Source organism: Panthera onca, chromosome D4, assembly GCF_046562875.1.
Source record: "Panthera onca isolate mPanOnc1 chromosome D4, mPanOnc1 haplotype 2, whole genome shotgun sequence".
Lineage (NCBI taxonomy): Eukaryota > Metazoa > Chordata > Mammalia > Carnivora > Felidae > Panthera > Panthera onca.
This window is the reverse complement of record NC_138351.1, coordinates 44666927-44692813: the sequence shown is the minus strand read 5'-3', so window position 1 is coordinate 44692813 and position 25887 is coordinate 44666927. Positions and strand designations below refer to the sequence as shown.

Sequence of the window (25887 nt, the reverse complement as noted above, 5' to 3'; positions counted from 1 at the left end):
GATAGAATGTTCTGCATATATCTGTTAAATCCATCTGGTCCAATGTTTCATTCAAAGCCACTGTGTCCTTACTGATTTTGTTTCAATGATCTGTCCATTGTTGTAAGTGGGGTGTTAATGTACCCTACTATCATTGTGTTACTATTGATTAGTGCCTTTATGTTTATTACTTGTTTCATGTATTTGGGTGCTCCCATATTGGATGCATAAATATTTACAATTGTTATATTTTCTTGTTGGATTGTCCCCTTTATTATTATACAGTGCCCTTCTTTGTCTCTTGTTACAGTCTTTTTGTTTTAAAGTCTATTTTATTTGACATAAGTATTGCTACACCTGCTTTCTTCTGACATCTATTTGCATGATAAATGCTTCTCCACTCCTTCACTTTCCACCTGCAGGTGTCTTTAGGCCTGAAATGACTCTCTTCTTGGCAGCATACAAATTGGTCTTCTTTTTTTATTCATTCTGTTACCCTATGTCTTTTGAGTGGAGCATTTAGTCCACTTACATTCAAAGTAATTATTGTCAGGTATATATTTATTGTCATTTTGTTACTTGCTTTGTGGATGTTGTTGTAGTTCTCTCTATTCCTTTTTACCCTTGCTCTCTTCTCTCACAGTTTTCTTTCTTTGGCAATACAGATGGATTCCTTTCTCTTTATGTTTTGCATATCTATTACTGGTTTACAATTTGTGGTTACGATTAAGTTTAATATAACAGCTTCTGCATATAACAGTCTATATTAAGTGGATGGTCGCTGAAGTTTGATCCTATTCCTTACTCCTCTCCTCATCACATTTTAGGAATATGGTGTCATACCTTACACCCTTTTATTTTATGAGTCCCTTGACTGATTTTTACAGGTATACTTATTTTTACTGCTTTTATGCTTCCTACTTTTCTTACTTTTACTTATGGCCTTTCCTTTCTGCTCAGAGTCCCATTTAACATTTCTTGTAGGGTTGGTTTAATGGTCTTTAACTCCTTTAACTTTTGTTTGTCTGGGAAACTCTTTATCTATCCTATTCTGAATGAGAGACTTGCTAGTAAAGTACTCTTGGCTGCAGATTTTTCCCATTCAGCACTTTGAATGTATCGTGCCACTCCTTTCTGACCTGCAAATTTTCTGCTGAAAAATCCATTGAGAGCCTATAGGGTTTCCCTTGCACATAACTGTCTTCTCTTGCTGCTTTTAAATTCTTTATCACTACTTCTTGCCCCTTTACTATGTGTCTTAATGTGGACATCCTTGGGTTGATTAAGTCGGGGTTTCTCTGTGCCTCCTAGATCTGGATTTCTGTTTCCTTCCCCAGATTCAGGAAGTTTTCAGCTATTATTTCTTCAAATAAATTTTCTACCCCCTTCTCTCTCTTCTTCTGGTATCACCATAATAGGAATGTTATTATGCTTTTAGAGTCACTGAGGAATTCCATAAGTCTGTTTTCATTTTGCATAATTTTTTTCTCTCACCTGCTCAGCTTGATTACTTTCCATTACTCTATCCTCCAGGTCACGATTTCATTCCTCTGCTTCCACTAGACTGCTATTTATTCCACCTCGTATATTTTTAATTTCAATTTTTGTGTTCTTCATCTCTGAACTGTTCTTTTTTAATAGTCTCACTGATGTTAGCCACTCTTTTCTCACAGCTAGGGAGTATCTTTGTGATCGTTACTTTAAATTCTCTATCAGGCCGGGGCACCTGGGTGGCTCAGTAGGTTAAGCATCCGACTTTGGCTCAGGTCATGATCTCACGGTTTGTGAATTCGAGCCCCGCGTCGGGCTCTGTGCTTGCTTCAGATTCTGTGTCTCCCTCTCCCTCTGCCCCTCCCCTGCTCACTCTCTGACTCTCTCTTTCAATAATAAATAAACGTTAAAAAAAAATTAAAAAAAAAATCTTTAAATTCTCTATCAGGCCTATTACTTATCTCAGTTTCACTTAGGTCTCTTGCTGTGGTTTTGTCCTGTTCTTTCATTTCATTTGGAACATATTCCTGTTTCCTCATTTTGTCTAATTCTGTGTCTATTTGTGTGAGGAAACTCACTTAAGTCTCCTGCTCTTGAAAGTAGTGGGTGGACCACGCAGTTTTAACAAGGTGCGCACTGGTCCTCTTCCAGAGGGGACATGCCTCCACCACCGTAGACCAGCCCTGGTGATCTGCAAAGCACATGTTCGGCGGGAGGGTGGTGCACACAGTGCCCGTAAGTTTTGCAACAGCCCTCTTCCACAGGGGACGTGTAGGCACTGCCAAGACCAGGGCCAGCTGGGGCTGATCTGCAAAGGCAGGGTGCTCAGTTCTAACAAAGTATGTACATCCTCCATAGGATGTAACCAGCCATTGCCACCAGGACCGAAGCCCCACAAAATGCAGTGTCAGGAGACTTGGAGTTGGCAAGGCCTGTGTTGGTCTTCTAGGGTAAGGGACTTATGGCACCAGGGCTGAGGCAGGCCTGCCTGGGAAGGCAGAGTGCAGTATAAGCAACTTCGATAGTGAATAGTTCCCATAGGTGGCTGTGCAGTTTAAGCTGGGAGGTGGGGAGGGAAATGGCACCAGTCAGCTCCTTTGTTCCTGGAGAAGTCCCTCAGGGAAACCTATCCCTCCAGGATACACTCTGACAGGAGTAATTAACTCTCCCTCCCCTACGCCCCAGGCATTTTTCAAACTGCTGCTTCAATGCAGTATCTCTGCAGGCTGTTTGTTGTGCTGTCCCTCTAAGGGTGGAGACTCAATTTCCAATCACTCTCCCCGCTCTCCTAAAACCCAGCCTGCTGATTTTTAAAGTTCCAGGCTTTAAGTCCCATTGGTTATAAGAAATCTTGAAATTTCTTTCAAGAAATAAGAAACTCATGAAATTCAGCCCCTCTGGTGTTCAAAGCCAAATATTATGGGGCTTCATCTTACCCACACAGGCTCCCAGGTGTGAGGTCTCTCCCCTCTCCATGCTGGTGATGTCCCTCTCTCCCACAGACAGTCCTATAGGTCCCTTTTGTTCCCAACCACTTCTCTGCCCTTCTTACCCTCTTCTATGCGGTCTCTTTTTGACATTTAGTTGTGGAGTTTATTCTGGCAGGCTGTTTTCTGGGTTATTTACACTGATATGAGTGTCACCTAGTTGTATCCATGGGAAGAGGTGAGCCCAGGATCCTCCTACTCTGCCAACTTTCCTGAAGTCTGGCTAGTACTTTCTATATGCTGTTTAAACGACCTTTGCTTACTCCCTCTATTTTAATATATTATTTGTCTTCTGATCCTCAGTGACAACTGAGTGAGAATCCTGATCCTCAGGATATTCATTAAATACCCACTAGTCTTTCTGATTCTATCCTCTCCATTTTTAAACTCTTTTCTATGTTTTTCTGTGCCACATTTGAGGTAACCTATCTTGCACTTCATTAATTTCCCCTTCATGTATGTCTTATCTGCTGTTCAAACCACTTGCTGAATCTTTAATTTTAAGGGCTGTATTTTTCATTTCTAGACACCTAATTCTGTTCTCAGGCTGTCTATTCATTTCACAAAATATACTGTTCTTCTCTGATTCATTTGAATCAGTCCAATTATATATTCAGGGTTTTTTTTCATATTGTCATTCTATCATTTCGGCATCCTCAGGGTTTAATCCAGCTTTGTACTGTGTCTTGTTGATTCTTCCTATGGACTTTACGTCTTCTAACTTTTATTATAATCTTATCTTGAAGCTTGAGTTTTAGGGGTATCTCTCTAGAAAGACTTTGTATCTGCTTCTGTACAAGTTCCAGAGGTATCAGCATCCTGTTACCAATTGTCATGTTGACTTCTCACCTTGGGCATTATGGTGTAAATTTAACCCAAAATATATCATGTCCAAATAATCCTAACATTCAAATAAACTTACATCAGATTAATCGTTTTATGGAATTAAAAACATGGGACAAAACAGGTTTAATAAAAGAGGAAAAAAATCTACCTTTTCAGCAGAAGAACCTGTCAGAACAAAAGTTGAAAAAACTGGAAGTGGATATTTGGTTTGAGGATCCCAACATTCAATAGTAGCTCCCATTGGAAGGCAGAAGAGAGGTACAGATTCTGAGAGTGGAAATGACTCATAGTCATCTTCTGGATATCTAAAAATTAAACCTTTTGGAGAAAGAGACAATAATAAAGTTTTAAATAGTTACTTTTCCATAAATTATATCTGATACATATTAATAGGATATTTTAATAGCAAATTTCATGGAAATATTTATGTGTGAAATTTCAAAATAAATTTTTCTCTTGCCATATCAGAAATTTAAATAAATTAACAAATTTACCATTTTTTAAAAATTATGGACTTATAGTTCATTATAACATTAAAATGTATTGAATATACAAGCTAAAACTATTCAACAGGATCACCAACCTCAATGTATTCTCTTCTACATACCACAACATCTTATGGAGAGTGGTAAGGAACATAAAGGAAAATTTACTAACTACTTCAGTAAAAAATTCAGGGAAGGAGTAAGTGTTATGAAATAATGCCAAGGCAACAGAAATTATCAGAGCCCCTAAACTCATCTTGAGAGAGCAGCAGTATAAAAAGCATTCAACATGAGAAGTAAACAAGACAGAAATCTTGTGGCTGAATACAAAGTATGTGAGACCAACAAAGCAAGAGCAGGGGGCACTCTAGCAAGCATAACAAAGCCCCTTCAGAATAAAGTAGCTATAAAGCATCAGTTCATTAGCCTCTGATGTCTCTAATAGGCAGACCACCTCTAAGTTAAAATCTTGAAAGTCAGTAGCAGAATTCTGAGTTAAAATTCAGTGTGCAAAACTCTACGTTCTAAAAACATGTCTTTAATCAAACACCTGAATACTTTCACAAACTTTGTTTCTATAAGGGTTTCTTTTTTAAAATGATACTTTTTCCGCTCCCCCCCCAACACACAGACAAATTTAGGAAATCACATACAATCAACACATTACAGCAGTATTACCAGTATCACATTTTAAAATGATACTGAAATTTATAATTATTAGATGCTGCCTTCATTTTTATATTAAAAATTACATGGTCTGGTTTATTAGCATGAATGTCTTTAAGAAGACAATTGAGATTTTTAAGAAGACAATATGGGATTTGCCAGACTTCCCTGAAGTAAAACTTTATTCCAAAAATTGTGGCAGCTGGGTGGCTCAGTTGGTTAAGTGTCCGACTCTTGATTTCAGTTCAGGTCATGATCTCACAGTCGTTAGATCAAGCCCCACATTGGGCTCTGCACTGAGCATGGAGCCTGCTTAAGATTCTCTCTCTCTCTCTCTCTCTCTCTCTCTCTCTCTCTCTCTCTCCCTCTCCCTCTCCCTCTCCCTCTCCCTCTGCCCCTCTCCCCGGCTTGCACACGCTCTCTTTCTCTCTCTCAAAATAAATAGACATTAACAATAATAATTATAAAATAAAAACTGTGCATGATCAAAAAGTAACTGACACTGCTTCTTTTCACAAGGAAGTATTCCAGTATCTTCTATTTACAACTGGAGCATACCTGTAGTTTCAGTTTTTATCCCACCATACCAGTGGGATGAAGAGGTCACACTTAAATCTTTACAGCCCTTGACACTTTACTGTGCAGTAAGAATGTGGCGATAGATTTCTCAAACACTTCATGGCAGAAAAGTTTCTCAGGCCCTCCTCTCCTCCATATAGCTGATTCTTTGCAACAAAGGAGAAAGGAAGCAAGTCCACCTTTCATGGCAAGTAACATGTGGTTTCAAATCAGACACACAGAGATAAGAGAAGGAAATGTAAGAAGTAAAGATGCAGTTTGACACCTTTCCGATTGCCAAAATATAAAAGGTCAGAGAGAGTAAGCAGTTTTTCACTGAACTGTTAAATGTCTTAGTGTAGACTAAAAGCTTGAATGTTCACTTCACAAATGCTTACCTGGGATGAAAATTTCTACTTAACAACATGTTTGCGGGAGGGGGGGTGTAATATTAATATATCTTGTAATATGTAATGTATTTAAGAAAACTTATGCCTTTACAGCCTTTACATGCTAAAATTATAGATAATTCAATTTAGGAATGGACCAATCCCATAAACTACATAAGGGAGCATACATCGTCTCCTCCAACCAAATGTTAATGTTAGGTGAGTGTGATGACCACTACACTACAGAAACTAACCAAATGTTAATGTACAACAATAACTACAGTAACAAATTTTTTTAAATTTACTCACCAGCTTTGTATGCTATTGCATTAGAAGCAGGCACAGACTTCTTATAACACAGAAATACACTGGAACCCCACTGTAAAATATAAATTATTTTTTAAGAACACCAAAGAGTGAAAATAAATTGATTCTGTTGAATGTCTTCTAAAGATTCTATTTATTCACTGAAGTCTATGTAAAACATACATTTATCAAACAGACTACAGACTATAAAAAAATAGCAAAACATGAAGTTCAGAACACTAAAAGAAAGGAGTAAAAGAACATTGCCACAAAAATTAAATTGATTAAAAAAAAAAAAAAAACAGTTTTGAAAAGTTTAGAATGGTGTAATCAGACACTTTGAAAGAAACAGCACAAAGCTGAGTGGGCCGTAGGGCCCAAACTAAGGAAGACTGGGGTAACTGAGAAGCTATGATGTCATTACCTCCAGGGGCAAACTGTCTTGACTAATAGCCATGGGTACATCAGACATCTTTGCCTATATCACATTAAAGCTAGTAATAGATTTATCCAAAAATATTTTTCAAAATAAATCTGACCCAGTAGTAGACTTCAGTCTCACAGAAGTATAAATCAGAGGTGCTTAAGACTCAATCAGTTAAGCATCCAACTTCAGCTCAGGCCATGATCTCACAGTTCGTAGGTTCAAGCCCCATGTCAGGCTCTGTGCTGACAGCTCAGAGCCTAGAGCCTGCTTCAGATGCTGTGTCTCCTCCCTCTCTCTCTCTCTCTGCCTCTCCCCTGCTCACACTCTGTCTCTGTCTTTAAAAAAAAAAAAAAAAAAAAGCATCCCCAAAAAAAAGCCATGTAATACTACAATAATTAAAATAAATAAATATAAGGGGAGTTCTCTATCCAGTCTCCCTAGAGCTGTCCATAAAGATACCTCTAAAACACAAAAGCTAACAAAACCTCTATATTAGTGTGTAACATAGGCAATATTAGCACATACCAAAAAAAATTTTTTAAATCCCTGACTTTAAGTATTTATTTTTTCAATGAAATTATTCCCAAAATCAGATAGCTAAGGATCTTAAAACTTACTATGAATCATAAAAGAGAGATAAAAATAATTTTTAAAAAACATGAAAATAAAAACAGAGTAAATTATACACCCAATAATAAACAGGAGTCCAAAAATTATCCTTCTTGGGGGTTGGTGTTAAGAGTACATATGCAACAACTTTATTCTTACCATTCCACAATTTAAGTTTTTGTCAACCTTGCAGAAAGTATGAGGAGGGGTTTCTCCTTTACTGGTTACAATAACACAGATATCAGTTACAGCCAAGGAATTCTGGGGTCGAATTAGAGGAGCTCTTCGATAAGTGATAAAGATTCTTTGTGAAGTAGTTGAACTATTGTTGACATTGGCACAGCGACCATAGGGTGTGGCTTGGATCACTTCGCATCCTGGAATAAGCCTTTCTTTCCCTTCATATAAAACTCTGCATGGCAGGGAGGAGAGAAACAGGTAGATAGGTAAGTAAACATAATTCTGGCTTTCCTCTCGAAAACAAACCAACAAAAAAATGGGGGGGGGGGGGTGTGAGTTCCTCTACTGTTTCTCAAATCTTAATTGCAAACCAAAAGTAAAATCATTACTTTGGGAATTATAGATCTCTTAACTATTTTTTTCAAAGCTGGAATATAATTTTAAGAGCAAATAAGATCAAATAACTTAATTTTTTTATTGCTTATTATAAGAAACATATGAAACAAGAAAGGGGCAACACCACAAACATCCCAAGGTTGATTCCTAGATCAAGTATTCAGATGTTTCCACAAAATTTCCTTCATAATTCCTGTCAAAACTTTACCTTTAAAATCCTTTGACTAAAACTACAAAACAGTTTAAGAAATTAGACATGAGCATTTAATAAATAAAAAGACTTCCCATAGCCACGATAAGAAGACAAAATATTTGGTATGATGTCAATATTTCCCAAAGAGATCTACAGAATCAATACAATTCCTTCCTATCTAAATCCTAGCTGCCTTTTTATATAGAAATTGGTAACGTGAGGGGTGTTTGGATGGCTCAGTCAGTTGAGCGTCCGACTTCAGCTCAGGTCATGATCTCACAGCTCGTGAGTTTGAGCCTTGCATCGGGCTCTGTGCTGACAGCTCAGAGCCCGGAGCCTGATTCGGATTCTGTGTCTCCCTCCCTTTCTGCCCCTCCCCTGCTCATGTTCTCTCTCTCAAAAATAAATAAACATTAAAAAAAAATTTTTTTTAAGAAATTGTAACATGATCCTAAAATTCATATGGAGGTGCAAGGGACTCAGTATAGACAAAGCAAAATGGAAAAAAAAGAACAAAGTTGGAGGACTCACACTCTCCCATTTCAAAAGTTACTACAAAACTAATCATCAGCACAGTGTGGTGCCCTTATAAAGGTAAACATATAGACCAATGGAATGGCATGGGAAGTGCAGAATTAAACCCATACATTTACAGTCAACTGATTCTGACAAGAGTGCCAAGATAATTCAGTAGGAAGAAAACAGTCTTTTCAACAAATGGTGCTGGGACAACTGGGTATCAAATGCAAAAGAAAAAGAAGTTGAATCTCTTCCTTATACTACATATAAGAAATGGATCAAACACTTAAATGTGAGAGCTAGAATGACAAAACTGTTAGACAAAAAACTGTAAAATTTATTAAAAAAAAATAAAAATTTGTGACCTTGAATTCTACAAAGCCTTCTTATATAGGATACCAAAAGCACAAGTGACAAAAGAAAAAATTTAAAAAAACTGGACTTCATCAAAATAAAAAACTTCCATGCCACGAGTGATACCACCAAGAAAGTGAAAAGACAATGGACAGAATGTGCAAATATTTGCAAATCATGTATCTAATTAGAGAAATTTTCCAGAATATGTAAAGAACTCTTACAAATCAATATAGAGATAAATAACAATTTAAAATGGATATAGGATGATTACAGCTTTGTAATAGAGGCTAAAGTCTGGGATTGTGATGCCTCCTGCTTTGGTCTTCTTCTTCAAAATTTATTTGGCTATTCGGGGCCTTTTGTGGTTCCATATGAATTTTAGAATTGCTTGTTCTAGTTTCGAGAAGAATGCTGGTGCAATTTTGATTGGGATTGCATTGAATGTGTAGATAGCTTTGGGTAGTATTGACATTTTGACAATATTTATTCTTCCAACCCATGAGCAGGGAATGTCTTTCCATTTCTTTATATCTTCTACAAAGCTGTAATCATCAAGACAGCATGGTATTGGCACAAAAACAGACACATAGACCAATGGAATAGAATAGAAACCCCAGAACTAGACCCACAAACATATGGCCAACTAATCTTTGACAAAGCAGGAAAGAACATCCAATGGAAAAAAGACAGTCTCTTTAACAAATGGTGCTGGGAGAACTGGACAGCAACATGCAGAAGAATGAAACTAGACCACTTTCTCACACCATTCACAAAAATAAACTCAAAATGGATAAAGGACCTGAATGTGAGACAGGAAACCATCAAAACCCTAGAGGAGAAAGCAGGAAAAGACCTTTCTGACCTCAGCTGTAGCAATCTTTTACTCGACACATCCCCAAAAGCAAGGGAATTAAAAGCAAAAATGAATTACTGGGACCTTATGAAGATAAAAAGCTTCTGCACAGCAAAGGAAACAACCAACGAAACTAAAAGGCAACCAACGGAATGGGAAAAGATATTTGCAAATGACATATCGGACAAAGGGCTAGTATACAAAATCTATAAAGAGCTCACCAAACTCCACATCCAAAAAACAAATAATCCAGTGAAGAAATGGGCAGAAGACATGAATAGACACTTCTCTAAAGAAGACATCCAGATGGCCAATAGGCACATGAAAAGATGCTCAATGTCACTCCTCATCAGGGAAATACAAATCAAAACCACACTCAGATATCACCTCACGCCAGTCAAAGTGGCCAAAATGAACAAATCAGGAGACTACAGATGCTGGCGAGGATGTGGAGAAACGGGAACCCTCTTGCACTGTTGGTGGGAATGCAAATTGGTGCAGCCGCTCTGGAAAGCAGTGTGGAGGTTCCTCAGAAAATTAAAAATAGACCTACCCTATGACCCAGCAATAGCACTGCTAGGAATTTATCCAAGGGATACAGGAGTACTGATGCATAGGGGCACTTGTACCCCAATGTTTATAGCAGCACTCTCAACAATAGCCAAATTATGGAAAGAGCCTAAATGTCCATCAACTGATGAATGGATAAAGAAATTGTGGTTTATATACACAATAGAGTACTACATGGCAATGAGAAAGAACGAAATATGGCCCTTTGTAGCAACGTGGATGGAACTGGAGAGTGTGATGCTAAGTGAAATAAGCCATACAGAGAAAGACAGATACCATATGTTTTCAATCTTATGTGGATCCTGAGAAACTTAACAGAAACCCATGGAGGAGGGGAAGGAAAAAAAAAAAAAGAGGTTAGAGTGGGAGAGAGCCAAAGCATAAGAGACTCTTAAAAACTGAGAACAAACTGAGGGTTGATGGGGGGTGGGAGGGAGGGGAGGGTGGGTGATGGGTATAGAGGAGGACACCTTTTGGGATGAGCACTGGGTGTTGTATGGAAACCAATTTGACAATAAATTTCATATATTGAAAAAAAAAACAAAATAAAATGGATATAGGACTGACAAAGAATATATGGAAATTCTCTGTACTATCCTTTTTTTTTTTTTTAATGTTTTTATTTATTTTTGAAGGAGACAGAGAGAGACAGAGCATGAGCAGGGGAGGAGCATAGAGAGAGTGAGACACAGAATTCGAAGCAGGCCCCAGGCTCTGAGCTGTCAGCACAGAGCCCATGCAGGGCTCGAACTCATGAACTGTGAGATCATGACCTGAGCCAAAGTTGGACTCTTAACCGACTAAGCCACCAAGGCGCCCCATTCTCTGTCTTATCCTTAACAACTCTTCTGTAAAACTAAAATTATTTTAAAATAAAACATTTTCTTTTCTTTTTTTTAAGTGGGCCAAAGAAGATACGGCTGAAAACATAAACAGATGCTCACCATATTAGCCATTAGGGAATTACAAATCAAAGCCACAATAAGATAACACTTCATATACACTGGGAAGACTATAATCAAAAAGACAGATAATTACAAATTGGTAAGGAGAGAGTGTAGAGAAAGTAGAATCCTTATACCAAGATGGTGGGAATCAACTGCTTTGGAAAACAGTCTGACAGTTCCTCAAAGGGTTTAAACATGGAGCTTCTGTATGACTCAGCAATTCTACTCCCAGGTATATACCCAAAAGAAATGAAAACATACGTCTGCACAAATACTGGTACACAAATACACATTTAACAGCATTATTCATAACAGCCAAAAAGTGGAAACAATCAAATATCAACTAAGGAATAGATACATAGAATGTGGCACACCCATATAACAGAATATTGTTCAGCAATAAAAAGCAATGAAGTACTAACATGTGGCACAAATCCATGAACCCTATCAACAAAGGCCACATGTAGTATGATTCCATTTATAGGAAATGTGCAGAATAGGCATGTCTATAGAGACAGAAAGTAAACTAGTAGTTGCCTAGGGCTAGAGAGTAGAAAGGGGTAGCAGAGAGTGACTACTAATGAATATGGAGTTTCCTTTTAGGGTGATGAAATATTCTAAAATTGGCTGTGATGACAGTTGCATAAATCTGTGAATATACTAAAGACCAATAAATTCTACACTTGAGATGGTTGAATTGTGTGATAATCTGAATTATATATGTCAATGAAGCTGTTAGAACCCAACTAAATATTAAAATAAAAAGCCTCTATATTTAAATCAGGATAGTATTAGCAAATCACTAAACAGAACAATGAACACAAAAATAATCTAGTATGATAATGGTGACATCTCAAAATACTACTGGAAAGATGGGCTTTTTTAATTTAATAAGCAGTGCTTGAATAACTGAATTGCCATTTTGGGGAAAAAAATTCTATTTATACTTCACACTGTACACCAGAAAAAGCTCCCAGTGGATCACAGAGATAAATGTCAAGAATGAAACCATACCAGTACTAAAAGAAAATCAGGGGAAACTAGGTGGCTCAATTGGTTGAGCGTCTGACTCTTGATTTCAGCTCAGGCCATGATCTCAGGGAGGTGGGATCGAGCCCCATGTCCAGCCCTGCACGGAGCATGGAGCCTGCTGAAGATTCTCTCTCTCCCCCTCTGCCCTTCTTCCCTGCTCACATACACCTCTAAAATAAAATATAAAAAGAAAGAAAACCTAGCAGTGGGGAAAGTGTAACTATGACTCAAAATCTAGAAGCAATAAAGAGGAGTAATAAACTTCATCAAATAAAGTTTACATGACAAAAAACACAAGTCAAAAGACAAATTATATACTTGGAGAAAACATTTGGAGACTTATTTCACAAAAAGTTTACCTTTCTAATACATAAAAATGTCCTTTAAAAAAAACAACAAATACATATGTATCAAAAAAGAAGCCAAAACCGTTTCTAAAAAGATATGGTCTTTAAACATATGAAAAATGCTTAATCTCATTAAAATTACTCTGACACATCATTTCTTGACTATGAGACTGACAAAAATTCAAAAATTCGATCCCGGATTTTGTGGATGGGACTGTGGGGAAAGCAGCACTTACATATACTGATGGTGGGAGAATAAAATGATGGGACACAATGGAGAGAAATTTGGGAACATTTAACAAAATTATGCATGCATTTATCTTTTATCCCAGCAATTCCCTTTTAGGGCTACCTGAAAATATGCTTCCACAAATATGTAACAATATATGCACAGTTATTCACTAAAGCATTCTTGTAATAGCACAAGACTGGACAGAACCCAAATGTCCATCAATAGAGGTTTGGATGAACAAAGTATATACATACACAGAAATAAGTACTATAGAGCTATAAAAAAAAGAATGAGAAAGATCTCCATGTTCAAATATGGAAATACCCTGTTGGGTGAAAAAAACAAAGTTTAAAATAGTGATTACAGTATTTATATTTTAAGAGGAAGAATTAAAAATCCTTTTTATGTTTGTAAAAACACACAGTAAAAGGATAAATCAGAAACTACATTAACAGAGGAAGGGAGGGCAGAAAGTATAGAGAAGAAAGTAGAGAAAATAAAGACTGAAGCATTATTTCCCTAAATATAGCTTTTTACATGTTTTGAACTATTACAACATTTTCCATATTAAGAGAAAAATTTTTTTAAACAAATGAAACACAAATAGAAACAGATGAACCTAACTGCATAGCAAATTGGTAGCATAACCATATAAGAAATACTATTTCATGGGGCACCTGGGTGGCTCAGTTGGTTAAGCATCCATCTGATTCTTGATTTTGGCTCAGGTCATGATCTCACAGTTCATGAGTTTGAGCCCTGCATCGGGCTCCATGCTGACAGTGTGGAGCCTACTTGGGATTCTCTCTCTCTTCCTCTCTCTCAAAAAAAAAAATAAACTTAAAAAAATACTATTTCATATAATTTTTTAACACAGTAAGTACTCTGTAAGTGCTTGATGGGTCTTATTCTAGGGGCAAGAACTCAGTAAACAGGTTTACTATTGGTAGTAATAGCGATATTGTAATTTTGAAATTATGTGTATAAGATAAAGCAATAAGTAACATGTTTATGATTTAAGAACCAAGATTTTAGGTGTAAGAGAAACAAGATACAATCCAAAATGAGTTAAGAAAACGTTCTTTAATGTTAAATTTGATCTTGAAATGTTAATATGAACTCATGATTTGAAAAATAGAGATAAAAATAGACACCTCAGTAACAATGAATACATATAGCTCTAGATTTTGATTGACAAAGCTGTCAGCTGGAAAGGGATCCCACTGGCCAAACCTGGGACAATTTGAGCAAACCGAATAAGGACTGGAATAGATTGTTATCACATGGAATAAATTAAAATCCATAGTTTTAATTATTCTCGAAACAATAAAAAAACAAAAGAGAGAATAAGAAAGCTCTCCACTCAAGCTCTTCAAGAAAAATGAGTTAAAAAATTTATTTTTTAAATGACAGAATTAGAAAAGTCTCATTTTACATCCCCCACCAACCCACCCATGCAAGATCTAATTCAAACAATGATCAATGGATGCTAAAAAATGAAAAGTGTAAAAGAGCAAGGAACAAGATATTTAAACAATGCCCACAACTCCACAAATAACAAAGAAAATAAAAATGCCTTTACCATAGATATGTGGCAATTACCATCTCTTTTTAAAAAATTTTTTTTAACATTTATTTATTTTTGAGAAGAGAGAGAGCATGAGCGGGGGAGGAGAGAGAAAGAGGGAGACACAGAATCTGAAACAGGCTCCAGGCTCTGAACTGTCAGCACAGAGCCCGACGAGGGGCTTGAACTCACGGACTGCGAGATCATGACCTGAGCCAAAGTCAGACGCTTAACTGACTGAGCCACCCAGGCGCCCCAATTACCATCTTAACTTAAGTGACTGAACTTAATATCACTAATTATGGGACAGTCTGTCACTACCTGCTGTCCTAGTGTCAGCACTACCTGTAAGTATTCTTGCCAAAAATGTTTAACATAAATTTAAATTACGCTTTGAAACTCACATCTAACTGATAGGAAATACTGATGATAAGGTAACAAATTAAACAACATAATGAGGAAAGAATCAGATAAATCTGGACTGTGAGGCATTCTAAAACTTCTTTTCAAAGTTTTTTTAAATTTATTTTTAGAGAGAGAGCATGCATGTGAGTGAGGGAGGGGCAGAGAGAAAGGGAGAGAAAATGCCAAGCAGTCTCTGCACTGCCAGCACAGAGTCCAAGGCAGGGCTCGAACCCACAAACCGTGAGGTCATGACCTGAGCTGAAACCAAGAGATGGACGCTCAACCAACCGAGTAGTGTGGGGGGCATTCTATAAGACAACTGGCCAACACTCTTCAAAATGTCAATATGTAATACTAAAATGTTGGGGAGATAAAGAGACTAAAGAGGCATTATAACCAAATGCAATGGATTAAATAAATAAATAAATAAATAAATAACCAAATGCAATGGATAAACGATGACAGGACCCTGAATATTTTTTTTAAAGGCTGTAAAAGATATTCTTGGGATAACTGTGAATATTTGGATAGGGAACAGATATTGAAAATATGACAGAATTATTAATTTTCTATATACCATTGTTATACAGGAGCATGTCTTAAGGGATGCATGCTGAAGCATTCATGGGAGAATTGTCATGGTATCTCCAGCCTCCTTTCAAGTACTTTAGCAAAAATATGGAAAAACATTAATTTGTTGAAACTAGGTAGAAAGTATACTGTTCATTATACTATATAGTCTATCATTCAGGAAGAAAGGATACTGGTATTTATTATAATATTCAATTAACTTTTCTGTATGTTTGAAATTTTTCAAAAAAAAAAAAACAAAAGTGCTGGAGAAAAATTATTTTGAAAGTCAATGAATCTGATAAGTAGAGGAAGATAAGAACTGTATACAGTAGTCTGTGATTCTTCATCTTAATACACACATCTGACACATAAGATAATATATTCTACTATTTAAATCATACTTTATAGAGTATTTGATACAGGGGATTATCAGATCTTACATACTTTAACTTAATTTTTTCCAGAAAAAAAAACAATTACTGTTTTAATAAATAGCTCATCTCAGTTTTTAGAAGCCAAAAAGGTCAGAAGTTTGACAAGAGTATTTCACATTTAGTTGAATGAACTAGGTACCTGCCTTTGTAGTGGCCATAGGTTTTCCAAACCTCACTAGTGTGCTTAAATGGAAGGTGGGACAGACAGGTCAAAATATTTCAGTCACCAGATATTAACATATATATATACATCAGGGGTGGAGGAGTGGCAGGAGAGCAAGTAAGAGAGAGAGAGAGAGAGAGAGAGAGAGAGAGAGAGAGAGAGAGAATCCCAAGCAGGCTCCATGCTCAGCCCACAGCAACAGATGACCTGAGCTGAAACCAAGAGTTGGACATTCAACCCACTGAGCCACCCAGGCACCCCACAATTATTTGATCTGGAAAGAAAAATTTACAATTATGATTAACTAAAAGACAATTCAACCTACACTCTAGCAAACTTGGATTAATAAACTACCATAACAAGCCTAGATATGTATGAAAGAGCCACTTGCAACCTGGAAGTATGTAAGTATAATTATCTAAGTCATCATTTGATTTTTAAGTTGTGCCCCTGAACCACAAGCAACAACGATCTCTGAAAGATTCACATCCTTTCAATTACAATTGTATGGGGGTGGGGGGCCGGTATGAAGAAAAGGATATGAAAAGATGGCCTTTAAGAATAACTGGCTGACAGTGAACAGTGAGGCCTGAAACATAAGTTATGTCCCTGGCTTGATTCCCTTCAACTGACATGAATATTGCCAAAATTTTACCCTATACCCATCCTTCTATAGCTATTACCTATCTTAATAAAATCATAGAGAAAATGAAAAGCACTGACAGTAAAACCATTACATGTCCTGAATTACTCCCCCAGAACCAATAACTTATGTTCTACCCATTTAACCCCCTTGCCTGTTCTCAAAAGTCCCTCCCATTAAAGGCTAATCCAATCACCTATGCTGTTGACATTATCCCTTCAATCTGTTTCAGAATTTTATTCTAATATATCCTCATTCCTATATTTTCAACCCTTTCTTTTCCATTGGTTTCTCCCCTTCAAATAAAGATGTTCAAGGTTATCCCCTGGAAGAAAGGTAAAAAGCAGCCCATGACTCCGTATTGCCTCATCCCCCCAGGTATCCTCAACTGCTGCTTCTAGGAATTTTGAGAAAATATAGATTCTGATTCAGTAGGTCTGGGGCAGTGCCTGAGATTCTGAATTTCTAACATGTTCCCAAGCCCTACAGATGATACTGGTTCAAGGACTACATCTTGAACAGCAAGGCCCATTACTATCTTCTCTTAAAGTCAAGTTTTCAAAAAAAAAGCCTCTATTGATCAAATTCCAATCATTTCTCAACCACCTGGCTCCTGTGCTTAATATATAAAGTTGTATGACCACCATCCTAAATGTATTGACTTGAAGGAAAATCACAGAAGCTAAACAGGGTGGCCAATACTAAGAAGTTAAACAGATGCTACATAAAGGTCAAGTAAGATAAGGACAAATCATCCTCTGACTTTGGAAATTTGAACATAGCGAGGACCTTAGGACCATTTCACCAGAGCTCTACTGCAAAAGTAGAGGAGGTGATGAGTACAACCAAGCAGTGGCCAAGTGGAACAGCTCACTACCTTTCTTAATATCTGCACAACTATTAACAGAAAAAGTAGCAACCATTTAAAAAACAAACAAACAAACAAACAAACAAAAAGAACAACTCCATGGGACAATCAGGGAAATCTGGATGTATGATGATATTAAATAATCATTTTTACAGTGTGGTATTGTGATTATATTAAGAGATTTGACATAAAAATCAGTGTAATACATCACAATAGAAAGAAGGAAATAAATATCTGCACGATCTCAACACAGAAAAGGCATTTGAAAAAATAAAACACACTTTCATGATAAAATCTCTCATAAAATCAGAAGTAGAAGGAACCTTTCTTAACATGATAAATGGCATTTATGAAAAACCCACACCTAACACCATATTCAATGGTGAAAGACTGAAAGCTTCCCACCTTAGTTCAGGAATAAGACATAGGTGCCTTTTCCACTACTGCTATTCCACACTGTACTGTAAGTTCTAACCAGAGCAGTAAGACAAGGGAGAAAATACAACAAACTGCAAAGGGAGCAGGAAAAACTAGCTCTACTTACAGATGAAATGATCCTATGTATTAAAAATTAAAAAATCCCCAAATATCCAAAAGAAAGCTATAAGAGCTAACAAATTCATCAAAGTTGTAGGGTATAAGATTAACATATAAAATTAAAATTCAGCTGTGTTCGTATATAACAGCAATGAATAATCCAAAAAGGAAATTAAAAAAAAATACCATTTTTAATGGAACCCAAAAGAATATGTAGAAATAAAATTAATCAAGGAGGTGAAAGACTCATACACTAAAAACTACAAAACACTGCTGAAAGAAATTAAAGACCTAAATAAAGGGAAAGAGATCTCACATTCAAAAGTTAGAAAGCTTAGTGGTATAAAAGTGGCAGTACTCCCTAAATTGATCTATAGATTAAATGCAATCCCCACCAAAATTCTGACTTCATGTTTTGCATAAATGGACAAGCTGATCCCAAACACTTCCTAAAATGTTCTCAAATACCTGTATGTTTTAAGTAACTGAGGATAATTGTAATAAACAGAACAGCTTAATAAAAGACATGTATACATGACAAGTATTATAGGTATTCTAAAAACATAGCTTGTTTACAAAAGAGTCAATGTAGACATTTTTGGGATAAAAGTTTTTACAAAGAATGTACTTCACTGGCTGTGGACTAGATACTAATACCTGATAACCACTACACTCACTCTAAATGGTAAATACCTCCCCCCTTCTGGCATTTAAAACCACACAACACAATTACATTTTTTAAAACAGGAATGCTCCTTTGTTAAAGGAGTTCAGGGCTTCACAAAACTTCACCACATAACCCAAGTAGCTCCTTAAAAATATAATCTTTTATTATACCTTCTTGTTCTTTTATGTTTAATTAATAAGCTTATCTGATAAGTACAACAGAAATGGAATCACATTTCAGGCTCTAATGCCTTCATTTCAATATGCTTTTGAAAGGAAATGATCTCATGATTCAAGTACAATGCAGAGAAATTCAGTAAGCGTGGATAGAGATATGTAATATCTTACTAACTTGATCCTGAAGTAACAAATAATAGAACTATCAAAAAATTCAAATTTCTATTCCCATGCACCTTAAATAAGTGTTATTTCCTTCACTATAGCAAAAGAAAATAAGTCACCATACCCAATGTCGGTAAGGGGTGGTTTGTCTCTTGCTCTCTTGTAACAGAGGAAAAGTTCGGGGCTTTTCAGACTTCCATAGTTCAAATTTGCTTGGAGAGCTGATGGAGTGGCTTCAACACAGGTGTAACCTTCAGGTACTGTTTCCCCAGCAGATTTGTTAATAACTGCAATGTCTGTAATTGGAGCTTTAGGCCCAGTTGACTTAGTATCTAAACGATTTATTTCTTGATCCAAAAGAGTAGATGTGTCGGTGAGACCTGCCACAACAAAGTAGTCAGTCACTCTTGGCCCTTTGTCTTCTATCATGGCTGCTATTGTATTTCCTACAAAAGGAAAAAAGGAAAAAAGACATCAATTAAAGAAAATACTTTATCTTGACTCATTAAAATTAAAATACTCCTGAGTTAACAGTGATCAACTAGCATACTTCCCAGTTAGATTTATAATCAAATTGTTGTCATTCTATAGAAGAAGCCTGTTTTGGTATCATGTTGTCAGTTTTTATCTCCTATAAAATACAAGTTTACAACATCAATTCATTTACAAGGCAACTATGATCCTTTCGTGTGCCGAGGCTCTGTTAAGAATTATTAAAGTGTCAGAGTTGGGCTATGGTGCTCTGCTTTCAGCAAAATGCACTTAATGAACAATATTCAGACCATTTAAGAAATCATTCTTGTTTTTTTAAGAAAGATCTTTTTTTTTTAATGTTTATTTATTTGTTTTGAAAGAGAGAGAGAGAGAGAGAGAGGGCGGGCGGGCAGGCGGGCGGGAGAGAGGGAGGGAGGAAAAGGCAGAGAGACAGGGAGAGAGAAAGAACTCCAAACAGACTGCACACTGTTAGCACAGAGCCTGATGCAGGGCTTGAACTCACGAACTGTGAGATCATGACCTGAGCGGAAACCAAGAGTTGGATGCTTAACCAACTGAGCCATTCAGGAGCCTCAGAAATCATTCTCTTTTAGGTTACAGAATTCCTAGAGCTAACCTTCACATTTAAACAAATGAATTGAGTTCATTATGAATTAAGTCAATATCTAAGACAAAAAAATAGAGGTAACGGTAATAAATATAATCAAACTAGTCTCTTAATCCAGTTAGGGGTCTGTTCCTTCTGGCTAAGAAACTTTCTGGAAACACCATGTAAACTAAGGAAGTTTAGGAATCATTAAATATTTCATATATAAATACCAAACAGAGCATAAAAAACTGTAACCAAAGAAGACAAAATTATATAAAACACACATTGAGACTTAGGTACTACATGGTAGAAACCCAGAGAATATGAACGTTGAATCAAGACTTCTTTCTATAATCTCTAAATTTGGCACCTCTAAAAATAAAATTAAGCTTCTGCGGTTTTAAGTATTTCCACGGATTTTATGTGCTTTTTAAAATTATAAATATCTATGCACCAAATACAGGAGCCCTCAAATATATAAAACATTTAATCACAAACATAAGCAACCTTATTGATAAGAATGTGGTAATTGCAGGGGACTTTAATACTCCACTTACAACAATGGATAGATCATCAAGACACAGCATCAATAAAGAAATAAGGGCCCTGAATGGTACATTGGATCAGATGGACTTGACAGATATATTTAGAACTCTGCATCCCAAAGCAACAGAATATGCTTTCTTCTTGAGTACACATGGAACATTCTCCAAGATAGATCACATACTGGGTCACAAAACAGCCCTACATAAGTATAAAAGAATTGAGATCATACCATGCACACTTTCAGACCACAATGCTATGAAACTTGAAATCAACCACAGGAATAAGTCTGGAAACCTCCAAAAGCTTAGATGTTAAAGAATACCCTACTAAAGAATGAATGGGCCAACCAGGCAATTAGAGAAGAAATTTAAAAATATATGGAAACAAATGAAAATGAAAATACAACAATCCAAACGCTTTAGGATGCAGAGAAGGCAGTCTTGAGAGGAAAATACATTGTAATCCAGGCCTATCTCAAGAAATAAGAAAAATCCCAAATACAAAATCTAACAGCACACCTAGAAGAAATAGAAGCAGAACAGCAAAGACACCCCAAACCCAGCAGAAGAAGAGAAATAATAAAGATCAGAGCAGAAATAAACAATATAGAATCTAAAAAAAACAGTAGAGCAGATCAATGAAACCAAGAGTCAGTTTTTTGAAAAAATAAACAAAATTGATAAACCTCTAGCCAGGCTTCTCAAAAAGAAAAGGGAGAGGACCCAAATAGATAAAATCATGAATAAAAATGGAATTATTACAACCAATCCCTCAGAAGTACAAGCAATTATCAGGGAATACTATGAAAAATTATATGCCAACAAACTGGACAACCTGGAAGAAATAGACAAATTCCTAAGCATCCACACACTTCCAAAACTCAAACAGGAAGAAATAGAGTATTTGAACAGACCCATAACCAGTGAAGAAGTTGAATCAGTTATCAAAAATCTCCCAACAAATAAGAGTCCAGGACCAGATGGCTTCCCAGAGGAATTCTACCAGACATTGAAAGCAGAGATAATACCTATCCTTCTCAAGCTGTTCCAAAAAATAGAAAGGGAAGGGAAACTTCCAGACTCATTCTATGAAGCTGGCATTACTTTGATTCCCAAACCAGACAGAGACCCAGCAAAAAAAAAAAAAAAAAAAAAAAGATAACAACAGGCCAATATCCCTGATGAATATGGAAACAAAAATTCTCAACAAGATACTAGCAAATCGAATTCAACAGCATATAAAAAGAATTATTCACCATGATCAAGTGGGATTTATTCCTGGGCTGCAGGGCTGGTTCAATATTCACAAATCAATGTGATACATCACATTAATAAAAGAAAAGAAAAGAACCATATGATCCTGTCAATCGCTGCAGAAAAAGCATTTGACAAAATTTAGCATCCTTTCTTAATAAAAACTCTCGAGAAAGCTGGACTAGAAGGAACATACTTCAACATCATAAAAGCCATTTATGAAAAGCTCACCACTAATATCATCCTCAATGGGGAAAAACTGAGAGCTTTCCCACTGAGATCAGGAACATGAGAGGGATGTCCACTCTCACTGCTGTTGTTTAACATACTGTTGGAAGTTCTAGCATCAGCAATCAGACAACAAAAGGAAGTCAAAGGCGTCAAAATTGGCAAAGATGAAGTCAAGCTTTCACTTTTTGCAGATGACATGATACTATACATGGAAAACCTAATAGACTCCACCAAAAGTCTGCTAGAACTGATACATGAATTCAGCAAAGTCGCAGGATACAAAATCAATGTACAGAAATCAGTTGCATTCTTATACACTAATAACGAAGCAACAGAAAGACAAAAAGAAACTGATCCCATTCACAATTGCACCAAGAAGCATAAAATACCTAGGAATAAACCTAACCAAAGATGTAAAAGATCTGTATGCTGAAAACTATAGAAATCTTATGAAGGAAATTGAAGAAGATACAAAGAAATGGAAAAACATTCTGTGCTCATGGATTGGAAGAATAAATACTGTTAAAATGTCAATACTACCCAAAGCAATCTACACATTCAATGTAATCCCAATCAAAATTGCATCAGCATTGTTCTCGAAGCTAGAACAAGCAATCCTAAAGTTTGTATGCACCCACAAAAGACCGCAAATAGCCAAAGTAATATTGAAGAAGAAAACCAAAGCGGGTGGCATCACAATCCCAGACTTTAGCGTCTACTACAAAGCTATAATCATCAAGACAGCATGGTATTGGCACAAAAACAGACACATAGACCAATGGAATAGAGACTCCAGAATTGGACCCACAAATGTATGGCCAACTAATCTTTGACAAAGCAGGAAAGAATATCCGATGGAAAAAAGACAGTCTCTTTAACAAATGGTGCTGGGAGAACTGGACAGCAACATGCAGAAGAATGAAACTAGACCACTTTCTTACACTATTCACAAAAATAAACTCAAAATGCATGAATGACCTGAATGTGAGACAGGAAACCATCAAAACCCTAGAGGAAAAAGCAGGAAAAAAACCTCTCTGACCTCAGCTGCAGCAATTTCTTACTTGACACATCTCCAAAGGCAAGGGAATTAAAAGCAAAAATGAACTATTGGGACCTCATCAAGATAAAAAGCTTCTGCACTGCAAAGGAAACAATCAACAAAACTAAAAAGCAACCGATGGCTGGGAAAAGATATCTGCAAATGACATACTGGAGAATGGGCTAGTATCCAAAATATATAAAGAACTCACCAAACTCCACATCCAAAAAACAAATAATCCAGTGAAGAAATGGGCAGAAGACATGAATAGACACTTCTCTAAAGAAGACACCCAGATGGCCAACAGGCACATGAAAAGATGCTCAATGTCACTCCTCATCAGGGAAATACAAATGAAAACCACACTGAGATATCACCACATGCCAGTCAGAATGGCTAAAAAGAACAAATCAGGAGACTATAGATGCTGGAGAGGATGTGGATAAACGGGAACCCTCTGGCACTGGTGGTGGGAATGCAAACTGGTGCAGCCGCTCTGGAAAACAGTGCGGAGGTTCCTCAAAAAATTTAAAATAGATCTACCCTATGACCCAGCAATAGCACTGCTAAGAATTTACCCAAGGGATACAGGAGTGCTGATGCATAGGGGCACTTGTACCCCAATGTTTATAGCAGCACTTTCAACAATAGCCAAATTATGGAAAAAGCCTAAATGTCCTTCAATTGATGAATGGATAAAGAAGTTTGGGTTTATATATGCAATGGAATACTACTTGGCAATGAGAAAGAATGAAATCTGGCCATTTGTAGCAACGTGGATGGAACTGGAGAGTGTTAAGCTAAGTGAAATAAGTCATACAGAGAAAGACAGATACCATATGTTTTCACTCTTATGTGGATCCTGAGAAACTTAACAGAAGACCATGGGGGAGGGGAAGGAAAAAAAAAAAAGAGAGGGAGAGAGCCAAACCATAAGAGACTCTTAAAAACTGAGAATAAACTGAGGGTTGATGGGGGGTGGGAGGGAGGGGATAGTGGGTGATGGCATTGAGGAGGGCACCTGTTGGGATGAGCACTGGGTGTTGTATGGAAACCAACTTGACAATAAATTTCATATTAAAAAATAAAAATGAAAACTTTAAGCATAATTTACACACAATAAAATGTACATATTAAGTGTAAAATTTGGTAAATTTTCATAAATATATATACCTGTGAAACCATTAACAATCAAGATAGTAAACATACTCATCAAAACTCCAAATTTTTTTATACCTCTATATCCCTCTATAGGCAATTATCCCTCCCTCTATAGGCAATGAATTATCTGCTGTCATATAGTTTTTAGAACTGATACACATGGAATCATACAGTATATATTACTTTTTTTTCTGGCTTTTTTCATAATTATTTTGGGATTCATTCATGTTTGTGTTTATATCAATAATTCATTCCTTTTTATATTTAAAAAATATTTTTTTAATTAATCTCTACACCAAATGGGGCTCAAACCCACAACCCTGAGATCCAAAGTCACATGCTCTACCAACTGAGCCAGCCATGTACCCCTCATTGCTATTTATAACTAAGTAGTATTCCACTGTTGAGTATACCACAATGTTTATCTATTTACCTTTATTAATATTATCTTTATTAATAATATTAATACCTTAATAGGGTTATTTTAAGTTTGGAATTATTATAAATAAAGCTGTCTGGGGCACCTGGGTGGCTCAGTCAGCTAAATGTCCAACTTTTGGTTTCACTTCAGGTCACGATCTCATGGTTTGTGAATTTGAGACCCACAACGGGTTCTGCATTGACAGTGCGGAGCCTGCTAGGAATTCTTTCTCTCTCTCTCTCTCTCTCTCTCTCTCTCCCTCTCTCAAAATACACATCTCTTCCCCTACACTCTCTCTCAAAATAAATAAATAAACTTGAAAAAATAAGTAAAGCTTTCATAAACACCCATATATTAGCCTTATGGACAAATGCTTTCATTTATCTTAGGTCAATTCCTAAGAGGAAAGGACTGGATCACCTGCTAGGTATATGTAATTCTAAAATACTGCCAGACAGTTTCCTAGAGTGTACCATTTTATGGGAGTTCCAGTCGTTCCACATCCTCTCTAAAGCTGTATAAGGTCAGTTTTTTTAACAGACACTATAACATGCCTATAGTGAAACTTTATAGTTTTAATTTGTATCTTTCTAATGACTAGTGATGCTAACTACCTTTTCATGTGCTTATTTTCTATCCATGAATTTTCTTCAGTGAAATTTCTGTTCAAATCTTAGCTTGTTTTTTACTTGGGCTGTTAGTCATTCTTGAGTTTTGAAAAGTTCTTTATATATTCTGTAGACAAGTCATTTATCAAGCATATACTTAGCAAGTATTTTCTTGTCTTTTTACTCTAATAGTGCCTTTTGAAAAGCAGAAGTTTTTATTTTTTATGAAGTCTCATTTACAATCTAATTCTTCTATGGGTCATGCTTGTGGTATGACATTTAAGAAATCATTGTCTAAGGTCACAAAGGTTTTCTCCCATGTTTTCCTCTAAAGTTTTATAATTTCAAGTTTTATATTTAGGTCTATGATACATTTTGAGTTAATTTTTTATATATGGTGTTCAGTATGAATCAAGATCCACTTTTTACATACAGATATCCAATTTTTCCAGCACCACTGGTTGAAAAAACTAA

At 36.4% G+C, this 25887-nt stretch overlaps 1 protein-coding gene across 4 annotated transcripts in view; it reads right to left on the bottom strand.

Annotated features, from left to right (window-relative positions):
• Positions 1-25887, bottom strand: part of DENND4C (DENN domain containing 4C) — a 123686-nt gene that overhangs the window by 71373 nt on the left and 26426 nt on the right. For all 4 annotated transcript variants that reach the window (XM_060609683.3, XM_060609686.3, XM_060609685.3 and 1 more), the window contains exons 2-5: positions 19192-19513; positions 7403-7655; positions 6211-6280; positions 3952-4121 (exon numbers count right to left, since the gene is read on the bottom strand). In XM_060609683.3, the coding sequence (XP_060465666.3) occupies positions 3952-4121; positions 6211-6280; positions 7403-7655; positions 19192-19496 (798 nt within the window). In that variant the 5' untranslated portion in view covers positions 19497-19513. The remainder of the gene's footprint in view (positions 1-3951; positions 4122-6210; positions 6281-7402; positions 7656-19191; positions 19514-25887) is intronic.